Source organism: Equus asinus, chromosome 22 (genome assembly GCF_041296235.1).
Source record: "Equus asinus isolate D_3611 breed Donkey chromosome 22, EquAss-T2T_v2, whole genome shotgun sequence".
NCBI classification, from domain to species: domain Eukaryota; kingdom Metazoa; phylum Chordata; class Mammalia; order Perissodactyla; family Equidae; genus Equus; species Equus asinus.
In genome coordinates, this window is record NC_091811.1 from 55,856,302 (window position 1) to 55,878,697 (window position 22,396).

At 39.6% G+C, this 22,396-nt stretch overlaps 1 protein-coding gene across 1 annotated transcript; it reads left to right on the top strand.

Moving 5' to 3' along the window:
- Positions 1 to 7,506: 7,506 nt before the first annotated feature.
- Positions 7,507 to 17,644, top strand: NEUROD4 (neuronal differentiation 4). Its single transcript, XM_014834304.3, has 2 exons — positions 7,507 to 7,891; positions 14,120 to 17,644. Exon 2 carries the CDS (start codon positions 14,129 to 14,131, stop codon positions 15,122 to 15,124), a length of 996 nt encoding a protein of 331 aa, XP_014689790.2. The 5' UTR covers positions 7,507 to 7,891; positions 14,120 to 14,128; the 3' UTR covers positions 15,125 to 17,644.
- The last annotated feature ends 4,752 nt before the right edge of the window (positions 17,645 to 22,396 follow it).

Consider the following 22,396-nt stretch of genomic DNA (forward strand, 5'->3'; position numbering starts at 1 on the left):
ACCTCTCTCTGTCACTTTACCTTTCCCAGTTCTCATTTTAATCATCTTTTCTTTATCAAGCCCCCACCCCACGATGTCTCCACACCCCTCCAACTCCCTTCATCGTGATCCTTTTGAGCCTGGGGGAGAAGATGCGGGAGCCTTTTTCTCTTTAATAGTGGAGTGAACTAACACGAACAAGAGAGAGCTGGGGTCCTAAAGGCCAGGGATGGGCAAGTTTGGAACTTCAGTGTAGAGTGCAAGCACTAGGAACATTAAAGCTGGGATATTTTTAAAGTTAAAGGGGCTCTAAAAATAACTAACAGGCATGAACTGATTTATAAACAGTGCAAACTGTGACAGTCCTAGCAAACCAGAACCTATGGTCAGTGGGGACGTGAATAAATTGGCACGTAACCCCAAAGTTGTGTATTGTCTCTGTGTGTGTGTGTGCACTCCTGTGTTTGTGGGGATCACGGGGGTGGGATATGGAGACTGTTCAACTTGTCACAGAGAATCTCTCTTTCTGGCAACCACCTAGGACCCTTAACTTCCCTTTATCTAACCAATGTGACTCCTTGGAGGAGGTGGGGTGTGAACTTAGGGTAAGTTTTCATTCAAATCTATCCTCCCAGTGGTTAAGGATTAAAAATAGAATAATCAAAATAAATGAAAGGGACATAACAATAAGCAGGATTTCAAAGCACAACATTCATTTCCTGCCTCTGTGATCCTGGGCAAGCTATTTGTCCTTTCTGTTTTTTTTGCTGATACATCCCCAGTGCCTGTTGCACATAGGAAGCAGCTAAATATTTATTGAATGCGTGAATTAATGCACTACATTCTCCTCATTTGTTAAAAAAAGTGACATTAATAGCACCCGTCTCAAAGAGTTGATGTAGCAATTAAATGAAATAATATAGGTAAAGCTCTCAATTCAATGTAAAAATACAGAAACTGCTGGCTATGTGTGTTTCTAAAGGAGATGATACGTGCAGACTACTGATGCAACAACCATATGGTATACACACACTGCAAATGTCAGTTTCCTCCTTTATCCCTACCCTTTCTCCACACTGTAATTCTGGTATCTTGAAATACTCACCTTTGAACCCCAAAGGGCCATCATAATTCTGTATTCTCTATATTACCTGATTCCCTGCCTTTCTAACTCATACCAGGAATTAAAGTGTCCTGAAATGACAGCAGTTCTAGCTTGAAGAATGGGAGAGCAAGAAGAAGGGAAAAATGTCTGAGAAGGTCAACCAGACCTTTGAGGTTGAAAAATCATTGATTGTGGAAGAAGGACTCCAGAACTCAGGAACTGGGCTATGGGGATATTTCTTGTATTCTGTTGGTATTTTTGTTCCCTTAAAATTAGAGGAAGAAAGGAAAAATCCCACCTGGAAGATGAGTGTCAGGCTGGTGAACAGTATACGGCCTGCTTCTACAGCTAGCTCCCATGATGGTCATCTTTCAATACTCTGGCTCAAATCCTAAAGGTTTTATGTTTTATTTTCATAAAAGAGGTTATTTTCTCTGCGCTGGATTCATAAAATACTGTATCAGGCCATATCTTTGCAGAGGAGTGGGGCTCAGGGAAGGCCAGACGAGTGAGGAGTGTCTCTCCTATTGGAGGAGCATCTAAGGACCAAGATACTACCATCACCTCATATTACATTATCAGTTGTAGTGGTGAAAAGTCTCTCCTGAAATTGAATCTCAGGCAAATGTATGGTGGGCAAAACATGATTCTTCTGAACATCCTGGACAGTGAAGAACCAGATGAAGATGCCATCCTGTCAGCTGCTTCAGGCTGAGACACCGGAAAGACCACTCTGCATCATTTCACTTTCAGTGTCCCTCGTGGAGCCTCCAGGGAATAGATTCTGGATGCGTAGTTAACTATTGGTTGCCTGCTTTAGGAAGGTAGTGCCGTGTAGTGGAGGTGGACTACTGTCCAAATTCTAGCACCATCACTTAGTACACCATCAATTCCTGTGTGGCCTTGGGCAAGTGATTTAATCTCTCTATATTCAATCAATGTATATGTAAAATAGAGATAATAATTAATAATAATAATAATAGTACCTACCTCATAATGTGTTGTGATGATAAAATAAATTAATACAAGCAAAGCACTTAAAACAGCATCTAACATGTGGTGAGCGCTCTACAAGGATTAGCTATAATTATTACAGTTGGTAATTAATTTCTTCCCATTGGCTTCTACCTCATTCAATTGGTGAATGCTTAGGAGAGATGACATGGTTGGAGCACGGCCTAATGGAGCAGACCACTGAAACTATTGTGGATGCAAGGGGGCTACTTCTGTAATGGTGCAGTGTCCCCTTGGAGTAATTGAGCTTTGACTGTGATCTGAGAGTGCCAAGGGCAGTACTCTGCTTGGTCCTCCCAGAAGACTTGATTTTATTCATTTCTTTATTCTAATTTTTTCCAGTGGCATAAATTAAGGCTGGATTCTTAGGAAATCCCCACTGCCCTCCAACAGATATTTCTCAGGGCTTAAGAATTAAAAGGTTGAAGCCTCTTAAATTCAACCTAAAGTTTGAATGCTCCTAAGACTTGGCAAATGCTCCTGGGGCTGAGTGTATGAAGGCAGAGTTGGTGGGAACTATTGTAGTGGCCTTTTCATGGAAGAGTCATATCGCCATATACCCCAGTGTTTGGGGCTGGGGGGAATCAGATCCTTCTTGAAAACAAATTTCACTAGAGTGGGGAATGGCATTTTAAAAATAGTCTATTTTAATGTCAATTTTATTTTCATTAGTTATGTTATATATGAATACATTATGCTTGTACAAAAAGAAAACAATCTCCTTTGATAACTATCCAATCTCAATCTACTTAATCTCAGTAATGAGATATCTGGAGCAAAAGACTCACAGTTTGTTTCTGTGGGTGTGCGTGTACAATATAGCTATTACTTAATGTATGTGTATACGTCTTAAACATTAAGTGTATCATATTGAACTCATATTTCTACAAATTGTTTTACATTTCCCCTCACAGCATGTAAATACATAAAAGTATATTTCTTGTTAGTATATATATATATATATAAAATATATATATATAGCATCCCATATATATATATGTATATCTCATATATATATATATAGCATCTCATGCAAATCAGTGTTCTCCTGTTTGGCTAAACCACTGGCTATTTAACATATTGATAATATACTTTTGCACTATTAAAAACAATACTGCAATGAACATCTCTGCTCCATACATGGCTCCTTGAGCCATACATAAATACATGTAGTATGTTATAAAGACACAGAGAAGTGGAGTTTTTGAACTATATACTTATATATTTTGGTTTTCTCCCTCTGCCATTATATTGAAAATTGGGCAGGAATGAGAAATCAGAGAAATTGGCTCTGTATTCCCAGCAATTTGCACAGTGCCTAGGGCTTAAATGTGCATAAAACACATATGTTGGATAAATGAATATAGTGTGGTCATTACTATAAAAAAGGAATACTTGAGGTAGGAGCATAGGGAGAGGACCTCTCTATGGAGATCCTGATATTAGTTTTTTCTCGATTTCTAAGGGATGAAAAATACAGTTGAAATGTTTAAGACAAAATACCAGTAATAACCACCATTTATTGAGCACTTGCTAAGTGCCAGACTGCATACTAGGTACTTTGTATACATTATCTCATCTTGAATGAGATATATACTCCTCAGAGCAAGTTTATGGGATAAGCATTATTATCTTCAATTTACAGATGAAGAAATCGAGGCCCAGAGAGATAAATAACGCGTCTGAAGTTGCATGGTTAGTAAATGGCAACGTTAGGGTTCGATTGAATTGTAGAGGACTTTGCTCTTAGGAATTGGGTATAGAAAGTGTAGAGAAGGATGCTAGAGGCAGACGGCACAGAGCTTTCAAATGGGCAGAAGTTACCCAACAGATTTTTAACAAATGCAGGTAATTTTTGTAGCTGGAATGAGTTACTCTGTACGCCCTCTGAATCCCAAATGCACAGGACTTGAACAAATGGAGTGGCAGAAGGTTGAGTCAAGCATCCTTCCCAGAAGAGACCAGGAATCTGGGTGGAGAGAGAACACCTAAGTATTACCTGGTTTCTAGACCCACTTTTGTCACTAACCTGTTTTCTTACCCTATGCAAACCTGGAGACTCAGACTGCATACTCTTGAACAGGCTAGGGTTATTCACTCTCAAATGGGAATTGTAACATTTATCTATGTCATCATCACTGAATATTAGAGCTAGAAGGAACCTAAGGGATCGTCATCCAACCCAATCATTGACTGATGACGTGAGGCTCAGAAGACTTCGATCACTCATCACGGCCACACGATTAGAGGCAGACTAATGTTTAGGACAAGTTTCTTTACTCCCAAGCTTTTTCTACTCCACGGCATCTCAGAGTTTTGTAAAAGAATGAAGGAGTTTGCAGCTGTAAGGGAGGGTTGCTGAATCTCCCAGATGCCAGTCTCCAGACTGATCAGACTCTCAGCTGACATCTCTATTTTACTACAGTCTTTATTCAGGAGAGATTCGTATCACAAATCACTTTGTGTCAATCTGGTTCACAATTATTTTTGACCCTGTATCATTTCCCTGGAGCACCGAGCCTCTTGAGTCGGAGACTGTGCTTCCTATACCTTCTGCCCCTATCCCTACCCGACCCCAACCCCACACTAATCCCTGGAGAGCAACTTTAGGATCTGCTTAAGTTTTATCCTGAATATGGGAAGCCTGAATCCTTGCTTTCTGGAAGTTCGCCGTCCTACTCTCCATAGTTCCTGATTTATGGCTCTGGACTCTATTTGTTGGTGGTATTGGTTTTAATTCAGCAAATGCTTCCTGTCTCCCAAGGGAATATGAGAAAGAGTGACATCTGGGGATCGTTAACAACAGGGTCTGTGGCTTGCAGCTTAGCACCCTGGGGCCTAATGTCAGGCCTTGGTCCTGGGTCTTTAGTGTCTGGTCGAAGAAGGCAGTTTCTAGCTCCCTTAGGGGCCCACAGGCAGGTCTCCTTTGGGGGTTGGGATTACTGGGAATACTAATTAATTCATTAGTGGGGTTGATGGATTATCAAGCTGTCTCCTGGCAGAGGGGCTTTGGGGGGTGGGGGGAACAGATTGCTGCCCATAAATCTGCCTGTTGCCTCCCTTCTCTCTGCTTCAATGACTCCGGGCCTGTGGGCCAGTAACTCAGCGCTGGTTGCATTTTCCCCACTCAGCAGATGGTTCTAACAGGTTAGCTCAGAGCTTTACAAAAAACAGCAGAGAAAGAAGGAAGGGCTGGGGATTGGGCCCTCTGGCCCGGGAACCATGTGGGGGGAGGAGAAGGAATGCAAATACTCTTCATTCAGTCACTGCCCCCTTTCCTCTGCTGACTGCACACACCCCTCCTGCCCCTTCCTGCTCTCTGAGTTGAATAGCCAACTGTATAACTGTCGAGGAGTTGTGATGAGGGTGACCCTGATGAAATAGATCCATCCATCCCTCTGCAAAAGGCAGCTCCTAAAGAAAATCCAGTGCCCTCCTCAACTCCCTCCCAAGGCTGCACGCGCACATACACACAATTGAACCTGTTTTGAGAGCTAATCCTATTGTGTGCAGTCCCTTACATCTGTCAGAGAAAGCAAGGAGCCTCACAGAATGTTCTGTCCCCACCCTCATCTTTGTCTCAATGTGTTCACCTTTCTGCTAATCCACTAGTCCTCCATGCCCTCTGAACATTTCACAGGCAGGATACCAACAACACCAGCATCATCAGCTCTCAACTAACCATGGACATCATTTCAAAGACACAAAGCAGGGCATCAATCTATTCTATACATGCTCATCGCAGCTCTATCCTAATCACAGATTACTCCATAGATAAATTTCCTCTGGTCGCGAGTGGATTCTGATTTGGGTTTCAGAAATCCATTATTTCTAGCATATGTTCTTTAATTACTCTGAAAATAAAGTGTATTTTGCTGAGCAGATATTTCCTGGATAGGGGGCGCAGAAAAGATTAGTAAGAGCTTAAAGCTTTGCTGAAGATGAACAACTTCCTATGAAAACTGAAAAAAGATGTTAATTTTTATTTTCTGGTTTTCTGTGAAGGACGTAGTCACATGACACCTATATCAGAATTTAAAAAAAAATTAACTATTTCAAACCTAAAATATTCCTTTAAGCTCTATTGGCAATAAAACTCTTTTATTTCAACTTTCTGCACCTTTCCTTGCACTCAAGACATATCTATAACTCCTCATCTCTATTAGACACACGAGCCAGTTACATTGGTAGAACAAGTGACTTCCAAAAACTTTGAGGAATTTCCTTCAAGTTAATTTCAAAAAAAAAAGGAAAAAATGGTTGAGCTTGGACTCAGAATTCTACCTTGCTACTGATGGAAAAAACTTCAGTGATCAGGTCATTTTACAGATGTGAAAACTGATGCTGGAAGTAAAGTTGAATACTGAAGATCCTTTAGCCAATTCCTTAATCCGGGTACCCTTCCTCTCCTCAGAATCACTAGAAGGTGACAAAATCCTTCACATCTTAAAATGAACTCACAATTTTTTACATGATTTTGGTCAAGTTTTACACAAGATAGTCTTCCAAATTTGACAATCTGTAAAATGAAGATTCCACTGATTGACTTGGTAGCTTGGTCCACAGCTCTCTGTCATAAAGCAAATCCATGTATTTTCTTTAAATCTTCCCAGATGTAGTTTTCTTCTTCTCTTCTAGCAATTTAATCTAACTTCTAATACTGCGACAATGTTAGGATTTACATGACCCTTATTTCCTTCCAAGTTCATTACCACTTAGGTGGACTTTTCTACCTGAATGCTTAATGATATACTTTTGAAAAACAGTAGTGGATCTCGGTTTGTAATTCAAGGAGCTAAGTGTCCTTAAAATGAAAGATTTCATTCATTTGCTTTTTGTTTTTATAAATCTCAAACAGACAGAAAAGTTGAAAGAACAATACAGCAAGTACAGATATGGCTTTGTCTGTATTCATTAATCAAAATGAAAAGGTTTTAAATTTGACCTGTGAAAAGAAGGGAGAGGAGAGACTTCTTCCTTCTACTTTGGGAATTTTGAAGTTTTAAAGCCAAAGACAGCAATACAACAGGGTCAGGTAACGGTCAATGATGCCATGTCCTGGGCAGCTATCTTTCTCACTTTCTGACTCTTCGGGCCCGGGCCAGCATTTTCATTTGCCCTTCTTGGCTCTCTCTTCAATTCTACCTCCAGCTCTCTTTCCGAATTCTGCCCACATTACTCCACTCCCATTTCTGACCTTTTAACCCCAAACATTTCCAGTCCTCTTTTTCTTTACCTCTCAACTTCAGCAACTCCCCTCCTATATTCCGCTTCTACCAACCTCTATCCCCATTTAAACAAACGAATGGATGGCTAAACTGGACTTGGCCAGTGGAGCCTTTGAGGTAGGCGTGTCTTTCGCCGGGAAAGGGGAGGAGTTAGACCCAGGGCAGCGTCACCCCTCCCTGGTCAGCGAGAAAGCAATCAAAACTGCTGCGACTTGGAGGCTCCGGCCAGAGAGCAGGAGCTGCCCAGAGGCTGTGGTGCTGAAAGCTCCACTCCGGGAACTAACCAGGGGGAGGAGGTACTGAAGGCCAACTAAACCAGCTGCAACGGGGACGTCAGTCCGAAGGCTCCTGGAGGAGCATACAGAACTCCAAGGAAGGAGTAGAACAAGTAGCAGGCAGAGAAACCAGACCTGGTGGCATTCCTAAGGGGCACGCCGGGTTTAACATGGATCGCTAAAAGCATCTCTTTCTCCTGTGATCAGACGGTCAGGGAGACTTGTCTTCTCTGAGTTTCCTCCAGGACACAGGTTCACAGAGCTCACGCCACGGACTGCCACTGACAGAGGTGAGCCAGTGGATGGGGTGGCATGGGGACTACTAACGTTTCAGTGGGAAGTTCCCACAGACCTAGAGGAGCAGCTGGGGTGAGGTAAGTCTCTTCTGGGCTAAGCGAGGAGGGAGAAGGATTTAGGAAACTTGAACAGAGAAACAAGGAGAGTCAGAACACTTAGGGACAGATATTAAAACTTTAATAATTTCACTAATTTCCATAGCACTTGTCACCCAAAGTGAAACTCAGATACTCTGAATCATTTTTATAAAGTAACACATCCTTCCATTTTATTAATGCAGGAAAAAAAAGTCCACAAAGTTTAACTGCTTTTCTGAGGTAGCTCAGCAAGCAGATGGGAAGAATTGGCCCAACCCACCATCTGCTCATAGCATTTTAGGGCTATGTGGGGGGGGGGGGGGGCGAGGGGCTGAAGGGGAATGAAAATAGAATAGGGAATGAGAGAAGATGTTGGAAAGCAATGCAGTATATTCTCACCATTGCCCCCCAAAATCCTTGGATAATTGGAATAGAGCAGGGGAATTTCCCTTTTCCTCAGCTCTTTCAGATGGGAAATCAGAAGAGAAAATTGTCCATGCATATTTTTGCCTCCTCAGCCTCTCACTTACCATTCACACCCCCCAAAAATGTATTCATAAAAGTACTAGTAAATGTAAAACGCCTCCCTCACTTTTTGACAGAGGGACCAGAAATGAAGTGCTGAAGAGCATGGAGGGAAAACTGAAGGATTGAATAACTTCTGTTTGCAAAGTTCACCATTAGGATCTGAGGCTATGAGAACTGAATTATGACATGGCTATGCTGGACAAGGCGTGCTTGCATGCGCGCTTATGTGTGTGTGTGTACAAGTATTAATCAAGAGGGAAAGTGGTAGAAGATAAAGGGTTGTCCATGGAGAGCACAGAACAGCCTACTGGCTGTTTCCAGGCAGTGCAACTTGTGAGCACCCTGGTCTGCATTCTGTCTTTTCAGTGCAAAGACTGCAAATATGAGCAAAGCATTTAGTCTGTCTGGTTCTTAGATTCCCTAGAAACTGGACTGGATAGTCCCCTTCCTGCTGTATTTAAGATTTAGTCATAGGATTAGGTGAAGTGAGTACAATCAGCTTTTAAGAGGAAAGACACTGTCTAATCACTCCAAACACACATGCAGGTGCTACTTACTTACTTGTTCATCAATTGAAACTTCTCCACAGAGAATCAAAATTTAGTAAAAGTTATAGCTCACATTCTGGGAGAGCTCCAAATGATAGTAATGCCCAATGACCTCAGACCCAGTAATAAAAGTATTGGGTAGTCACAATCATTGCCCAAGCAAACATTTTGCTAGAACAGGTTAAAAAACAAACAAACAAAAAAAGTGGGAGAAAATTTTGAATTTGAGAGGATTGGCTAAACTTGAAATTTCACAGAAGGGTCCTTTAAAAAGGAGAGAAACTCTATTATATTGTGTAGATGCGTCAGGAAATCCAAATTCCAGGATCAAAGCTAAGAATCAGAATGTGCTTTGCGGAGGGGGCGGGAATTGGATTCTGCCTCCAGAGCCAGTATTCCTTGATTTTTGTCATACAGGAGTCTGCTTCATGTATATTTTGAGAGTTAATTTCTTTTCTAGGAATCAAAGAAACCTAAAAATGATGTATCAACACACTTTGTGAAAGATTGCTATGGACTTTCCCATGCAACTTCCATAAAACAATTGCCAACTCTTACATTTGTGTAACAACTTTACAAAGTACTTGTGCTTGCATTATCTCTTTGCTGTTTGTAAAAGCTTCTAAATGAGATAAGAAAGATGAAAATATCATTTCCATTTTTCCATAATGGTAAAAGAATTGAAATAATTTTCCTTTGCTCATTTAATAAGTGAGTGATGAAAGAGGATTTCGACTTCGACACACCTCTGAGCTGGTTCATGAACAGGCTAAAAGCCATGATAGAATTAGGCACCTGTTCTGGAGGGAACCAAGTTGGTTTCCTTGATCAAAACTCAGAACTACACCACACACGTTTTCAACTTTCAAATCTAAATCTGGATGCTTGACTTCTTTTCTTTCCTGCTAACCTTTTTGACGCATTGAAGATATTTAGGTAGAAAAAGTCAGAGGAAAAGTTTTTTTTTCTTTATCTTTGAGGAGTCTTGGCTTTTACTTCTGTTTGAGAGACTCTTCGGTTTTCTGCTCAGAGCTCTGGCACTTGGTTCTTGTAGGAAAGTCATATCCCCAACATTGTTTAATCAAAGACAAAAGGAAAAGTGTCCAAGTGCCAAGGGTTGCCTGTATTCCACCAGAAGCTTAATGAACCTGAAAATTCATGTGACTGAGTAGGAGTGTCCAGCCAACTGCTGTCTCCCAATTGCAAAAGAGAATGAAAGAGGCTAACTTCCTTTTTATATATGATGGAAGAGTTTTAATCAATCCAATGGAGGCAGCTGAGTTCAGATTCCTCACCCTTTGCAGCAAAATAGGAGCTTTGATATTTAGTTTTATTAGGAGATTGGGGGAGTGGGTTCATCAGGGAATTTTTCAAAATAGGTGTTGAGATGGAGCCATTGGCCTTTGTTAACATAAAATCAATATCAAGCACAGATTGTAATTATACCTCTTCTTGTCCGTGTGGCCAGAAAAACTCATGATGAACTTTAGGAACAATGATACCTAACACTTACATGGCTTTTGTGATGTCTGGCACTACTCAAAGTCTTTAAATATATTACCTCAGTTTATACTCACAATACTCCTATGAGGTAGGACTACTATTATTTCCACTTTAAAGAGAAGGAGACTGAAACGCAGAAAGCTTATGAAATTTGCCTAAAGTCATGTACCTAGTAAGAGTCGAGCTGAAATTTGAACTCAGGTAATTTGACTCCAGAGGCTGTCCTGCCTTGCCACACTGGGACAAAGGGCAGGTTATTGGGTAATTGTCAGATTATCTGAGCAAATCAAAGGTGGTTCCATCCAGATAATAAGTGGCACAGTAGTTAATGCAATCTACTTTTACTGTTCACCTTTAAGAAACAATTTTTATTTTTGAATAAGCAAATTGTGTGTAAATGGATTAGATAAGAAAATCCAAGATAAAACACAAGATGGATAACATTTTATAGCATTTAAAGTTTATAAAATCTTTTCTTATATTTTGATTTATCTTGCAAGAACTGGGTAAAATATATCTTATCCCTATTTCATCAAAGAGGAAATGGAAGATCAGAGAGCTTACGTGATGTGTTTGAGATAAACGACCAGGAATTAGAAGAGGTGGCACTAGAGTGTGTGTTATTCCAGCTTCCATGCCTTTGAAACCATACTATGTACCCATGCGATTCTCTTACAGCTAGCGGACCAGTATCTATGGAAAAAGAGAAAGTTAAACTGGAGTCATTTATATCCTTTCCATGGTTGGCAAGAGGACAATGATGAAAATTGGTTGCCCTTTTTATTGTTTTAGAGACTGCCAGTTGGTCCTTTTCCTTCATATCTGCTGACAATCTGATTTGAAAGCATCTCTTTGACTCTTACAGAAACCATCAAATTATGTTAAAGGCAAAGGGTAGTCTACTTTATTCTCCTAATCCCACTTCTTGATGGGGGTGAGGATTGACAGAGCTTGGCTGGAGTCCAGAGGTAGGGAGCTGGGAATGATTAAAAAAATGGTCAAGTGCAGAGGCTAGGATGGTATTCAGTTTCAGAGGCAATTCAAGAGACTCCTTCCCTCTCTTGCATCTTCTTTCTGGACCTTCCTTCTCACCTCCTCATGCATGTATGACCCAGTGATAATGATGATGATGAAGAGGAGATGAGAGAAAGAGAAGGGAGAGAAAAGGAGAAGGAAGCAGAGGAAGAGAAGGAGGGGGAACAAATAGGTGAAAGCGACAAGAAAAAAATTTGGAACATGTTGTACACCTGAAACACCTGAAACTAATATAATGCTGTATCTCCCTTATATACAAATAAAAAAAAATTGGAAGGGGAAGGAATCTTGGAATATGGGAGTTAAAAAGCGCTGCAGAGAACATCTAAACTAGCCTCCTTTTGGATGATGGTCGCTTCCTGGTGACTTAGGTCTCCTGAAGGCCGAGTGCCTTTCTTTCTTCCTGCAGCTGTGATGGAAGAAGAAAGGAGAAAAAACATAAAACCTAGGATTTGGGAATCAGAACTGGTTTTATGTACTACTCTACCAGCTCTATGTCTTTGCATTTCCATCACTTAATCTACTTGACCCACAGTGACTTCAACTATAAAATGAGCATAACAGTCCCCATTTCCCTCAAAGGTTTGCTATAAGCTGCACAAATGTTATTATAATTACAGGTGGAACATGAGGTTTCCCAAGCCCACTCCATCCTCTTTGGCCTCAGCGTGCACCTGCCTCTGAAAAGTCTGCTACTTTAACAGAAAGTTAATTAGGTCCTTCATCCTCCCGTTGGATATCTGCCTGAGTTAGAAGTGCAGCTCAGCATACAAGCTCCATCATACATATTAAAAGTGGGATTTTCTGACTTGGCCTGGGCGGCCAGTTGACCAATAGGTTCCAATGTGTGTTTTCAATAAAGCTGCTTACCCAGGAAGCCTTATTAAGTGAGTAAGTCAAGCTGACATGATTTCCGTGCTGATTAACATGAAACCTAGGTTGTTTTTGCAATGCAGTAACATTAATTATTTATAGGAGGTAAATGAGGTTACAAGGAAAACAAGCTCAGATTACCAGAAACAAATCAAATCATATATTTATATTTTTAAAAGCTATGTACTAATTCCATCATTCGTTGATTTGAGGCTCAAGCTTCAAGGATCAAAAGACATTTATCACGCTCTCCCCTTTCTGATATACAAAGGTGATGGAGGGTTTAACATTTCAAAGACTAGCTGGCAAACTGGGATGCCCCAGTGAAGCTTACCAGATAATTTTATTTGGTAAATTATATACCAAAAATTGAGCAACAAATCTCAAACCGATTCAAGCTTTTCCAGAATTGAATGCAGAATGTTTACTAAACCACCCGTCTGTTCTGGTTTTCAAGTTGCAAATTTGTCATAGAAAATTCTGATTAAACAGTACCTGTTAGGTAAGTGAATTAAAATAGGCTATTTCTATGTTTGTCTGAAATAGTCTTTGCTTATGTCTTCAGTCACCATGCTCTGTTAAGCTTAGCGTTTGTTCCAGGCTTTTCATTTTTAGTGAAGTAGTATTATAATAGTTACACTAAAATAATCTTAAATAGATTTGGTAGACCTCTGGCGTCTAATTCTAGCTGCTGCCATCTTTTCGTCTGTTGGTGTGAGATGCACATGCAATGAAAAGTGTTCTCACTTTAACATAAGGGTGAATTTGAAAGATGATCAGTGGTAATCCTCCTCTCCTTTCCTGATCCTTTCTAGACACCATGTCACTAACACCTCCAACACCACCAACACTAGACAGAGCACAGTGTGCTTGCTGGAAAAAAAAAACAAACTCTCTTCTAATGATAGTGAGAGAAATATTTCCTGGTAGAGCAGTGTACCAGCCAGTTGTGGTGTGGCTCTTTCCTAGGAGATGCTTGAAGCAAACAATTGGCAGAGTCAATGGGAAACATGGGATGTTATAGGTTAGATGTATGAGATACCTCTCTAAACAGAGTCTGAGCACCACAGAGTAGTCTTGAATGATCTCACCACAGTTTTTTGTTTATATTATGGTGTAAATATACAACAGTTTACTTATTTTATTGTTTGATATGCTTTTTAAATCTTGCAATAATTATAATTATTTTATGCATATTATATATTTATAATTAGTTAGCATCCTCTTTCACTTTCAGAAGTTTCTCTATTTGGACAATAATTTGTATACCCACCACATCTATTTTCCTTTATGATCTGAATTCTGGGAAGAAAGGATAATATGTGTTGACTGGTATACCAGTTATTTTTGCATAAAATATTTATGAGATAAAGAAACTGAGAATAAAAAGAGTTAGGCACCGGCACTGCAATGAATAATCAAGTTAGTTTCCTTTTTCTATAGTTGATTTTCTTACAATGTGCCATAGTTAAGTGAGTCACTCGGGCATTTATTTGAGTCTTAGATTAGTTATTTAGCATGGAGGACTTGGACTAGATAATTGTAAATTGAATCCCAATAAAATTCTGTACTTTATATCCAAGATATGAGAAGAAAATTTAGTTTTAAATAAAATCAGATATTCACAGGCACTAACAATTGCTGTTTCCTTTTCCAGAATCTGGAAATGGCAAAAACTTATGTGAAACCCAAGGAGATGACAGAGTTGGTCAATACACCATCATGGATGGACAAAGGGCTGGGCTCTCAGAATGAGATGAAAGAGGAGGAGAGAAGATCAGCTGTTTATGGGATTCTTGGCAGCTTAGCTGAAGAGCATGACAGTATTGAGGAAGAAGATGATGAAGAAGAAGATGGAGAGAAGCCTAAGAGAAGAGGTCCCAAGAAAAAGAAGATGACAAAAGCTCGTCTTGAGAGATTTAGGGCTCGAAGAGTCAAGGCCAATGCTAGAGAACGGACCCGGATGCATGGCCTGAATGACGCCCTGGACAACCTGAGGAGAGTCATGCCATGTTACTCTAAGACTCAAAAGCTCTCCAAGATAGAGACTCTTAGACTGGCCAGGAACTATATTTGGGCTTTGTCTGAGGTCCTGGAAACTGGACAGACACCTGAAGGGAAAGGCTTTGTAGAGATGCTCTGTAAAGGGCTCTCTCAGCCCACAAGCAACCTGGTGGCTGGATGCCTCCAACTTGGCTCTCAGTCTGTCCTCCTGGAGAAGCATGAGGAGAAATCTCCTATTTGTGACTCTGCCATCTCTGTCCACAACTTCAACTACCAATCTCCTGGGCTTCCCAGCCCTCCTTATGGCCATATGGAAACACATCTTATTAATCTGAAACCCCCAGTATTCAAGAATTTGGGAGAATCATCCTTTGGGAGCCATCCACCTGACTGCAGCACACCACCTTATGAGGCTCCACTTACTCCACCCCTGAGCATCAGTGGGAACTTCTCCTTGAAGCAAGATGGCTCTCCTGACCTGGATAAATCCTACAGCTTCATGCCACATTACCCCTCTTCAAGTCTAAGCTCAGGACATGTGCATTCAACTGCCTTTCAGGCTGGTACTCCCCGCTATGATGTTCCCATAGATATGTCCTATGATTCCTACCCCCACCATGGCATTGGGGCCCAACTCAATGCAATCTTTACTGATTAGGGCAGTAAGACCAGCATTTTAGAGGATGGTATAGAGATGTTTCCCATAATTCAAGTGGTTGAGCTGAAGATTCAAAGACCTTAGAGGAATGCTACAGATATATGTATGTCAAACATGATAGTCTCAGTCTATTTAGGACCTCCTACACCTGCCACTCTCTCATCTCATCAAGTTCTCAAACTGTATTGATTCCTTTATTTAGGGTCCTCAAGTGAAATTATTTGATTGTTTACAATCATGGAGAAATAGAACAGAAGCCCTGGGTCCTATATTAGTGGTGCCAAAAACTCACCAAATGACCTATGACAATTAGTTTTCCATTTCTGGCCTCCTTTTACTTATGGTAAAATCAAGCAATTATTCTAAGTCTAGATGATTTCTAAAGTCCTCGCAGTTCTGAAATTCTATAACTTTGATGATCACTCCTATAAACTTCTTGAAACTGAAAGGATTGAGGAATATTAGGAAGTGGACACTATGTGTGGAATGATCAAATGGAGTTGTCAAAGGAGCACAGGTGCATGTCTCTTGGGGACTTAATGATAGGACTTCGTTACATCTATCTAAAAGTAGCCTCCAGAGGCTAAAATTTTAACTTGGCTGTCACTGCAAATAACAAAACATGGTCTTTAAGAGATTAGCTCTACTTCTTGTTGGGCTGAAAGCTGAACGTATTTTCCCTAGTAATTTGAGAACTATCGTAGAGATCTCACTCCAACTTGATTCTTGATAACATTTCAAAAGCACTTTTCCCAGGACCAGAGGTGGGACAAGCAAGTCACTGAAATCTTAGACTCCTATGACCAATGGGGCTTAGAGAAGTCATCTAGACCATTTCATGGCCTCCATAACAAGAGGGGTCTGGAAATTCTCGATGAAGCTCAGGTGCTGCTATTGAAATCAGCAAACAACCCAGGTCACATTCAAGAGCAATAAAATGGCTATTGGCTATGCTAACTAACCATAGTTCAGGGACTGTCTCCAGCTCACACCTGCCCATAGGAAAACCACTAGATTTTCTTTGGAAGATGAATCTCATTTGGTTGAAGAAAACGTGGTTAAAACCACTCACCTCTGTCCACACCAATATCATATTTTCTAGAAGCACAAGTACCAAACTTGAATTTTTCCAACAAATATACAATTCCTAAGTCCTCCCCCACTAATTGTTACCTCTTCCCCACTCCTAAAATATAATATTATTACATATTGTAGGTAACACTTCAAGTGACCAGACATAGGGATGCAGAAATCAAATCCAAGGTCAGCAAATGCTTTTACCAGTCTACGTCGTTATCACAGGTTTATGCTGATTTGCAGGGTGTTTATTTTTACTCACGTAACTCCTCTTTCCTTTACATCAGCACTAATTTTGTCAAATTAATTTTTTTCCAGAGAAATTAGATCTGAGAAATTTCACTGTCCTGTTCAGTATGCCAGGACAATTATTTAAACAAACCAAAAGCCTAAATGGTTTACCTGATAGTGGACCGCATCCTGCTCCTGCCAGAGAAGATAAGTTTAGGATGCAAGGTACACAAATAGGGCCAATGAATAAAATTGATAAGGCAGATTAGTATGTCATTTTTCTACAGCTCAGATATCCCCTAAAACCTGCCAAACTCTTTGTGTATCTTGCCTTTTTTACCTTCTTATTATGTCCTTACAGTTGAAGTTATTTCCTTTCCATCTTGCTTGCAGCACTCACCCTGCTGTATTTTGCACCCTTGGTTTGTAAATCCACTTAAAAGTATCCTTGCAGAGAAATCTTAAACCCCATTAGCCACCAAAGTGATTCCCCTCACCATGATTTGCCCTAGAGGGAATAGGCAAGGATGATGAAAACTATCCTATGTGCTTTCTGAGTCTATACTGGCACTTACCTTCATGAGGGGTTGTGGGGAATCTATTCTTGAAGCTAGCGTCTTCTGGCATTTAAGTTTGTAGGTAATGAATGTTGTTTGAGTTATTTATTAGATATTATTTATTTAATTTATTTCTCCCTTCCTTTCATGCAGATTCCTTAGGTTCCATTCATGTGCTTGCAAACTCTCCCGAAGGCTTCATTTGGAAAGTAGCTCGTAATTTTGCTAGGAATTACAGAGTTTTGGGGTAAGGGGAAAGGAGGAAGTTCGTGCAGAATTACCTGTAATGATTTTATAAAAAGCAGCAATAATTTGAATGGCTATGCAAGTTAATATTTTTAGACTTTTTTCCTTCACTCCAAGATGAGCCAGTTATATTTTGGGAATGTGTTGTTTATGCTTTTGGGGAATCTGGTACCCATGAACCAGGCCTCCCTGGGATTGTGCTGAAGGACTTTATAAATGAATTAAAATTTGGGAAAGCAGTATGATTGGAAAGAGCCTACTCTTCAACCTAGGTGGTCTCATTCTTCTGGGGAATTTATCAGATAAAGTAAAGCAATTGTTTAAACCTTTTGTAACAACAACAAAAAAAAAGAGGACTGTTTTTCCTCCCTTTTTTTCTAGCAGAAATAAAGCTGTGAGTCTTATTAGACATTGTGTTGTATTGTCAGTTTTCAAAGATTTTCTTCACTCTCGTCTATTGATTTTCTTGGACTCCTAAGTCCTGTGATCAGCCCCAGAGCACAGGTTGGCCCATCAGGAGGATTCACATTTACCATGTTCCAACTGATCTTGCCAGGAGCTTTGAAGAAGGGCTAAACTAAGTAGCTAGAAGAAGCCTAGAAGCACTGACCTCTGCCACTCACACAACCAAATCTACAGTTGGCAGCTGAGAAAAAAATCTTCCGGTTTACGGAATCTAGGGCTATGGGCGTTCTAAGCCACCCAACCACAGAGAGGTGGATCATACGAAGGTGGGCCATCACCCAAAATTTATGTGAGCCTACCAACTTTTCAAAAAATTCTGAAGTATGTTTTTTGGCTAATGCTTCTTAACATCTCTTCTCTTGATTTTTTTCTTTCACGTTTCTCTAGTTAAAACTTTTCAGGGTCCCTTCTTACATGCATAAAATGCCGATGATAAAGAAGTAATAATGATGATGATGATAAAACTAAACTTTAATAATGGAGGCCAGCCCGGTGGCATAGTGGTTAAGTTCGTGCGCTCTGCTTCAGCGGCCTGGGGTTTGCAGGTTTGGATGCCAGGCGTGGACCTCGCACTGCTCATCAAGCCACGCTGTGGCGGCATCCCACATAAAACAGAGGAAGATTGGCACAGATGTTAGCTCAGGGCCAATCTTCCTCACACAAACACACACAAAAAATGGAACTTGGAAATAAAATTTAAAAAAAACTTCAATAAAACATAGTTGGTTAATCAATGGGGAGATTTGGTTTAAAATGTTTAAGAAACAAAAAATACAGAATAAAAGTCATCCTCCCACTCTTACACTTCATCTGCCCGGTACCCACTCTCCGACTAGAAACCACTTTTTTTTTTTCAAAGATTTAATTTTTTTCCTTTTTCTCCCCAAAGCCCCCCAGTACATAGTTGTATACTCTTCGTTGTGGGTCCTTCTAGTTGTGGCATATGGGACGCTGCCTCAGCATGGTTTGATGAGCAGTGCCATGTCTGCGCCCAGGATTCGAACCAACGAAACACTGGGCCGCCTGCAGCAGAGCGCGCGAACTTAACCACTCGGCCACGGGGCCAGCCCCCTAGAAACCACTTTTTAACTTCTAGTTTATCAGTTACTAAAGATATTTTGTGAATATGTAAGAAAATCTTAGGTACATTAGGTAACAATATTAGATATAAATATTAAGTTACATTATCATCTCCTTTTTCCTTCTATCAATGGTAGCATAATATAACACAGCTCTGTGTATTACTTTTTGTTTATTTTAACTCATATCTTGGGGTTATTTTCATGTGCCCTAAAAAGTTTCTTAATTCTTGTTATAACTGGTTAGCATTCCATGTTAAAATACCACAATTTATGAAATTAAATTACCTAATTTAGATTTTTTCCAGTCTTTCACAATACTGAATGAATGATCTTGTACCTATGTCATTTGACACTTACAAAGAGAATCTTTACTTGGCAAAGGATATTCTAGGGGGATAAAATAAGCTAGTAGACAACAACAATCACATCTAGCAGCTATTGGCTGCTTCCTGTGTGCTGTCACTTTTCTAAGTTATTTACTTGTATTAATTCGTTCAATCCTAAAACCTTCCCTATAAGGCAGACACTATTATTATTCTAATTTTACAAATTAGGAAGCCAAAGCATACACTAACCTGTTTAAGCTCACATGCCAGTGAATGCTGGATCCAGGATTTAGTTGTTTTATCCAAAAGGTTTGAAATGATTCTCTGTAGTTGTTTGCTGCTAGTTACGTAAGATGTCACAGTAGCAAGAGACCAAAGTTGGTGGAAGTGGAGGTACTTTTTGACACCCCTCAAACTGTCCTTTACATATGACACCCCATTACATCTGTGACCCAGGCTGGCTGATACCCAAGCTCTGCAATAGAATCTGAAAGAAGATTCTTTTTCCTTTGACAAAAGCTCAACTTTCTACTGTACATTGCCTATGCAGACCATGTAGATATAGGCTAGGTCACAGATCATTGCTTTATTGCCTGAAAATGTCCACCTGTAGGGCCAGCCTCACAACATAGTGGTTGAGTTCAGTAGGCTCTGCTTCAGTGGCTCAAGTTCATGGGTTTGGATCCTGGGCACAGACCTATACCACTTGTTAGCCATGTTGAGGCAGTGACCCACATATAAAGTGGAGGAAGATAAGCATGAATATTAGCTCAGGGCTAATCTTCCTCAGGAAAAAAGAAAAGAAGGAAAGTGTCTATATTTCAGAGGGTTTAAATCCACTTCATATATCTTTAGAGTTTAAAAGAAAAAGTTTTAGCAGGGAATTACAGACATGAGAATAACAAAATCTTCTATCAACATGGGAGCATCCTATTTTCAAGATTATTCTTTTTCTATTTATTATATCACTTTGGAATATAGTTTGGTGCATTAATTACAAACATTGGCTCTAGGATCAAATAAATGATATTTGAGTTATGCAAATTACTGGTTGAATAACGTTTGTTAAATTGGTTAACCCTGCAAAACTCATTTCCCTCAAATTTAAAACAGCAATAATAGCAATGGCTTCCTCATAGGATTATTGTGATGAATCGATTGGGACAATTCATCCAAGGTACATAGTAAGTATTTAATAAGGGATAATGATTCTACCCACATTCTTACTCATTATTCTTTTTCCACCCGTGTTCTTATTCATCATTCTTAGATTACATTCATGTTAACTTTTGTCTTTGCCTCCAGCATATGGCTGGGGAAGTATTGAGGCTTAGGGAGCCCATAGAGTTCTTTTGTTAAGAGGGTTGAATCAGACAGACTTGGATTTGAAGCTAACTGGCTGAGTAGTCCTAGGCAATTAATTGAACATCTCTATGTCTCAATTTCCTTCTATATAAAAGGAGCATAAAAATGCCACCAAATCCAAAACATTGATATGAGAATTACAAGCGATGACAATGCTGATGAAGGGTTTGTCTCAGGTTCTGGCACAAAGGGAAGCAATTTACCATATTATTGTTGTTGTTGTTATTGGGAGTAGATGGAAATAGATGAGGAAATTGAGAAGTAGAGAGCAGAGTAGATTCTCTGAATTTACACAGTAAATTATTGACTGGAATTAACATCAAAATCCAGGCCTTTTGACCAGCACTCCATACCCTGGAACATGCCGTTTTCCAACTCATCACAGATACACCTTAAACAGAAATCCTCAAAGACAAATGTCCTGAATTTGGAAAATAGGAAACACTGTATTTTTCTTTCTTCTCTAAAAATTGGCATAGAGTAAAAAAAGACTTGTGGTAGCTTTGTGCTATCATTGGCCTAAGACTATGTACAAAAAGAATACGATTACCTCACAAATACATAGTACTATATGCTTCATTTCAGTTCAGTTTTACAAATAGTTATTGAACGTTTCTTATGGGCTGGGCACTATGCCAAGTACTATACATCCAGAAATGAATATATGACCATGCTTTGTAGGTTTATAATCTAGCAGAATATAAATTAATAAATCATCTTTACACAGTTATCATTCAATATTGACAGCAATATGAGGCATACAGTTCAAGTATTATAGCTACTGCTCGACAGAGGAGGAAACTGATACTCAGAGACATTATTGATTACTGATTAGGTCAAGCAATTAGCTAGAAGTTAAGTCAAAGGTTATCTGATTACAATGTTATTTTGTTTGGTTGGTTTTTTTAGATATGTAAAGTCCTACTTTATTTGTGGTTAAGTAAAACGCATTTTCTGGGATGAGGTTAATGGATTATTATGACAGTTCTAGATAACTTGCTGGTTGAATAATCTTGATTAAATTAATTAACCACTCAAAACCTCAGTTCCTTTGCTAAAATTGCTAAAATTAATTACTACAAGTATTCAGGCAAAGAAAATTGCTGCCAAGGTTAGGTGTAGACACATAGTAGCCAGGGAGGTAGTTGATCATAAAAATCAAAGGAATCCCATTGTGGCTGACGTAATACACATAAAATAAAATATTTGGTTGATGCCTCATATGTATGTAAGTAAATAGTTTAACTTCCTACATGACATCTGAGGAAAATTTTAGAAAACAGTAGCTAAAGACTCAAGGGAAGGAAGAGGAAATTGCTGTTCTTGGGTGCCCGCACCAAGGCCAGGTCACAAAGTTAAGTTTTCAATATTGAGTCAGTCTTCATCATAAGCCACTAAAGCAGATTCCAGAAATTGTCTAAATCTGTGTAGAAATGCATAAGTAAATATGACAGCATGGAAGTCATGTAAACTCTCTGAGTTTCTGTCTTCTCATGTATAAAAAGAGATGATCATGCCATTAGACACTTGAAGTTTTCCTCATCTTAATGTTTTCATAGTTCCATGAGCAGCCAATATCCATTTTCTCTGACAGATACACATATTTTAGAAAAAAAATGAGTAAACAATGATTGAGTGAAAGCTAATAGGTGAAGCAAAAATGGACTACAAAACATTAAAATCAAAATGCTGTTGGGATGACCTGCATGGTTTTACAATTATTAGTCAGCTCTCTTAAGGAACTGGGGTACTTTCAATTTGTTACCAGTTTAGAAGGCAATTTTCTAGGCAATGAACTTATTCTCTAGAGACAATTACTGCCACATGTTTGGCAACCAAAAGGCCCATAATCTACATTACGCTAAAATAAACTTATCAAAGACCAAATTGAGAAATTGTGTTATTCCCAGAAATGTGCTATTG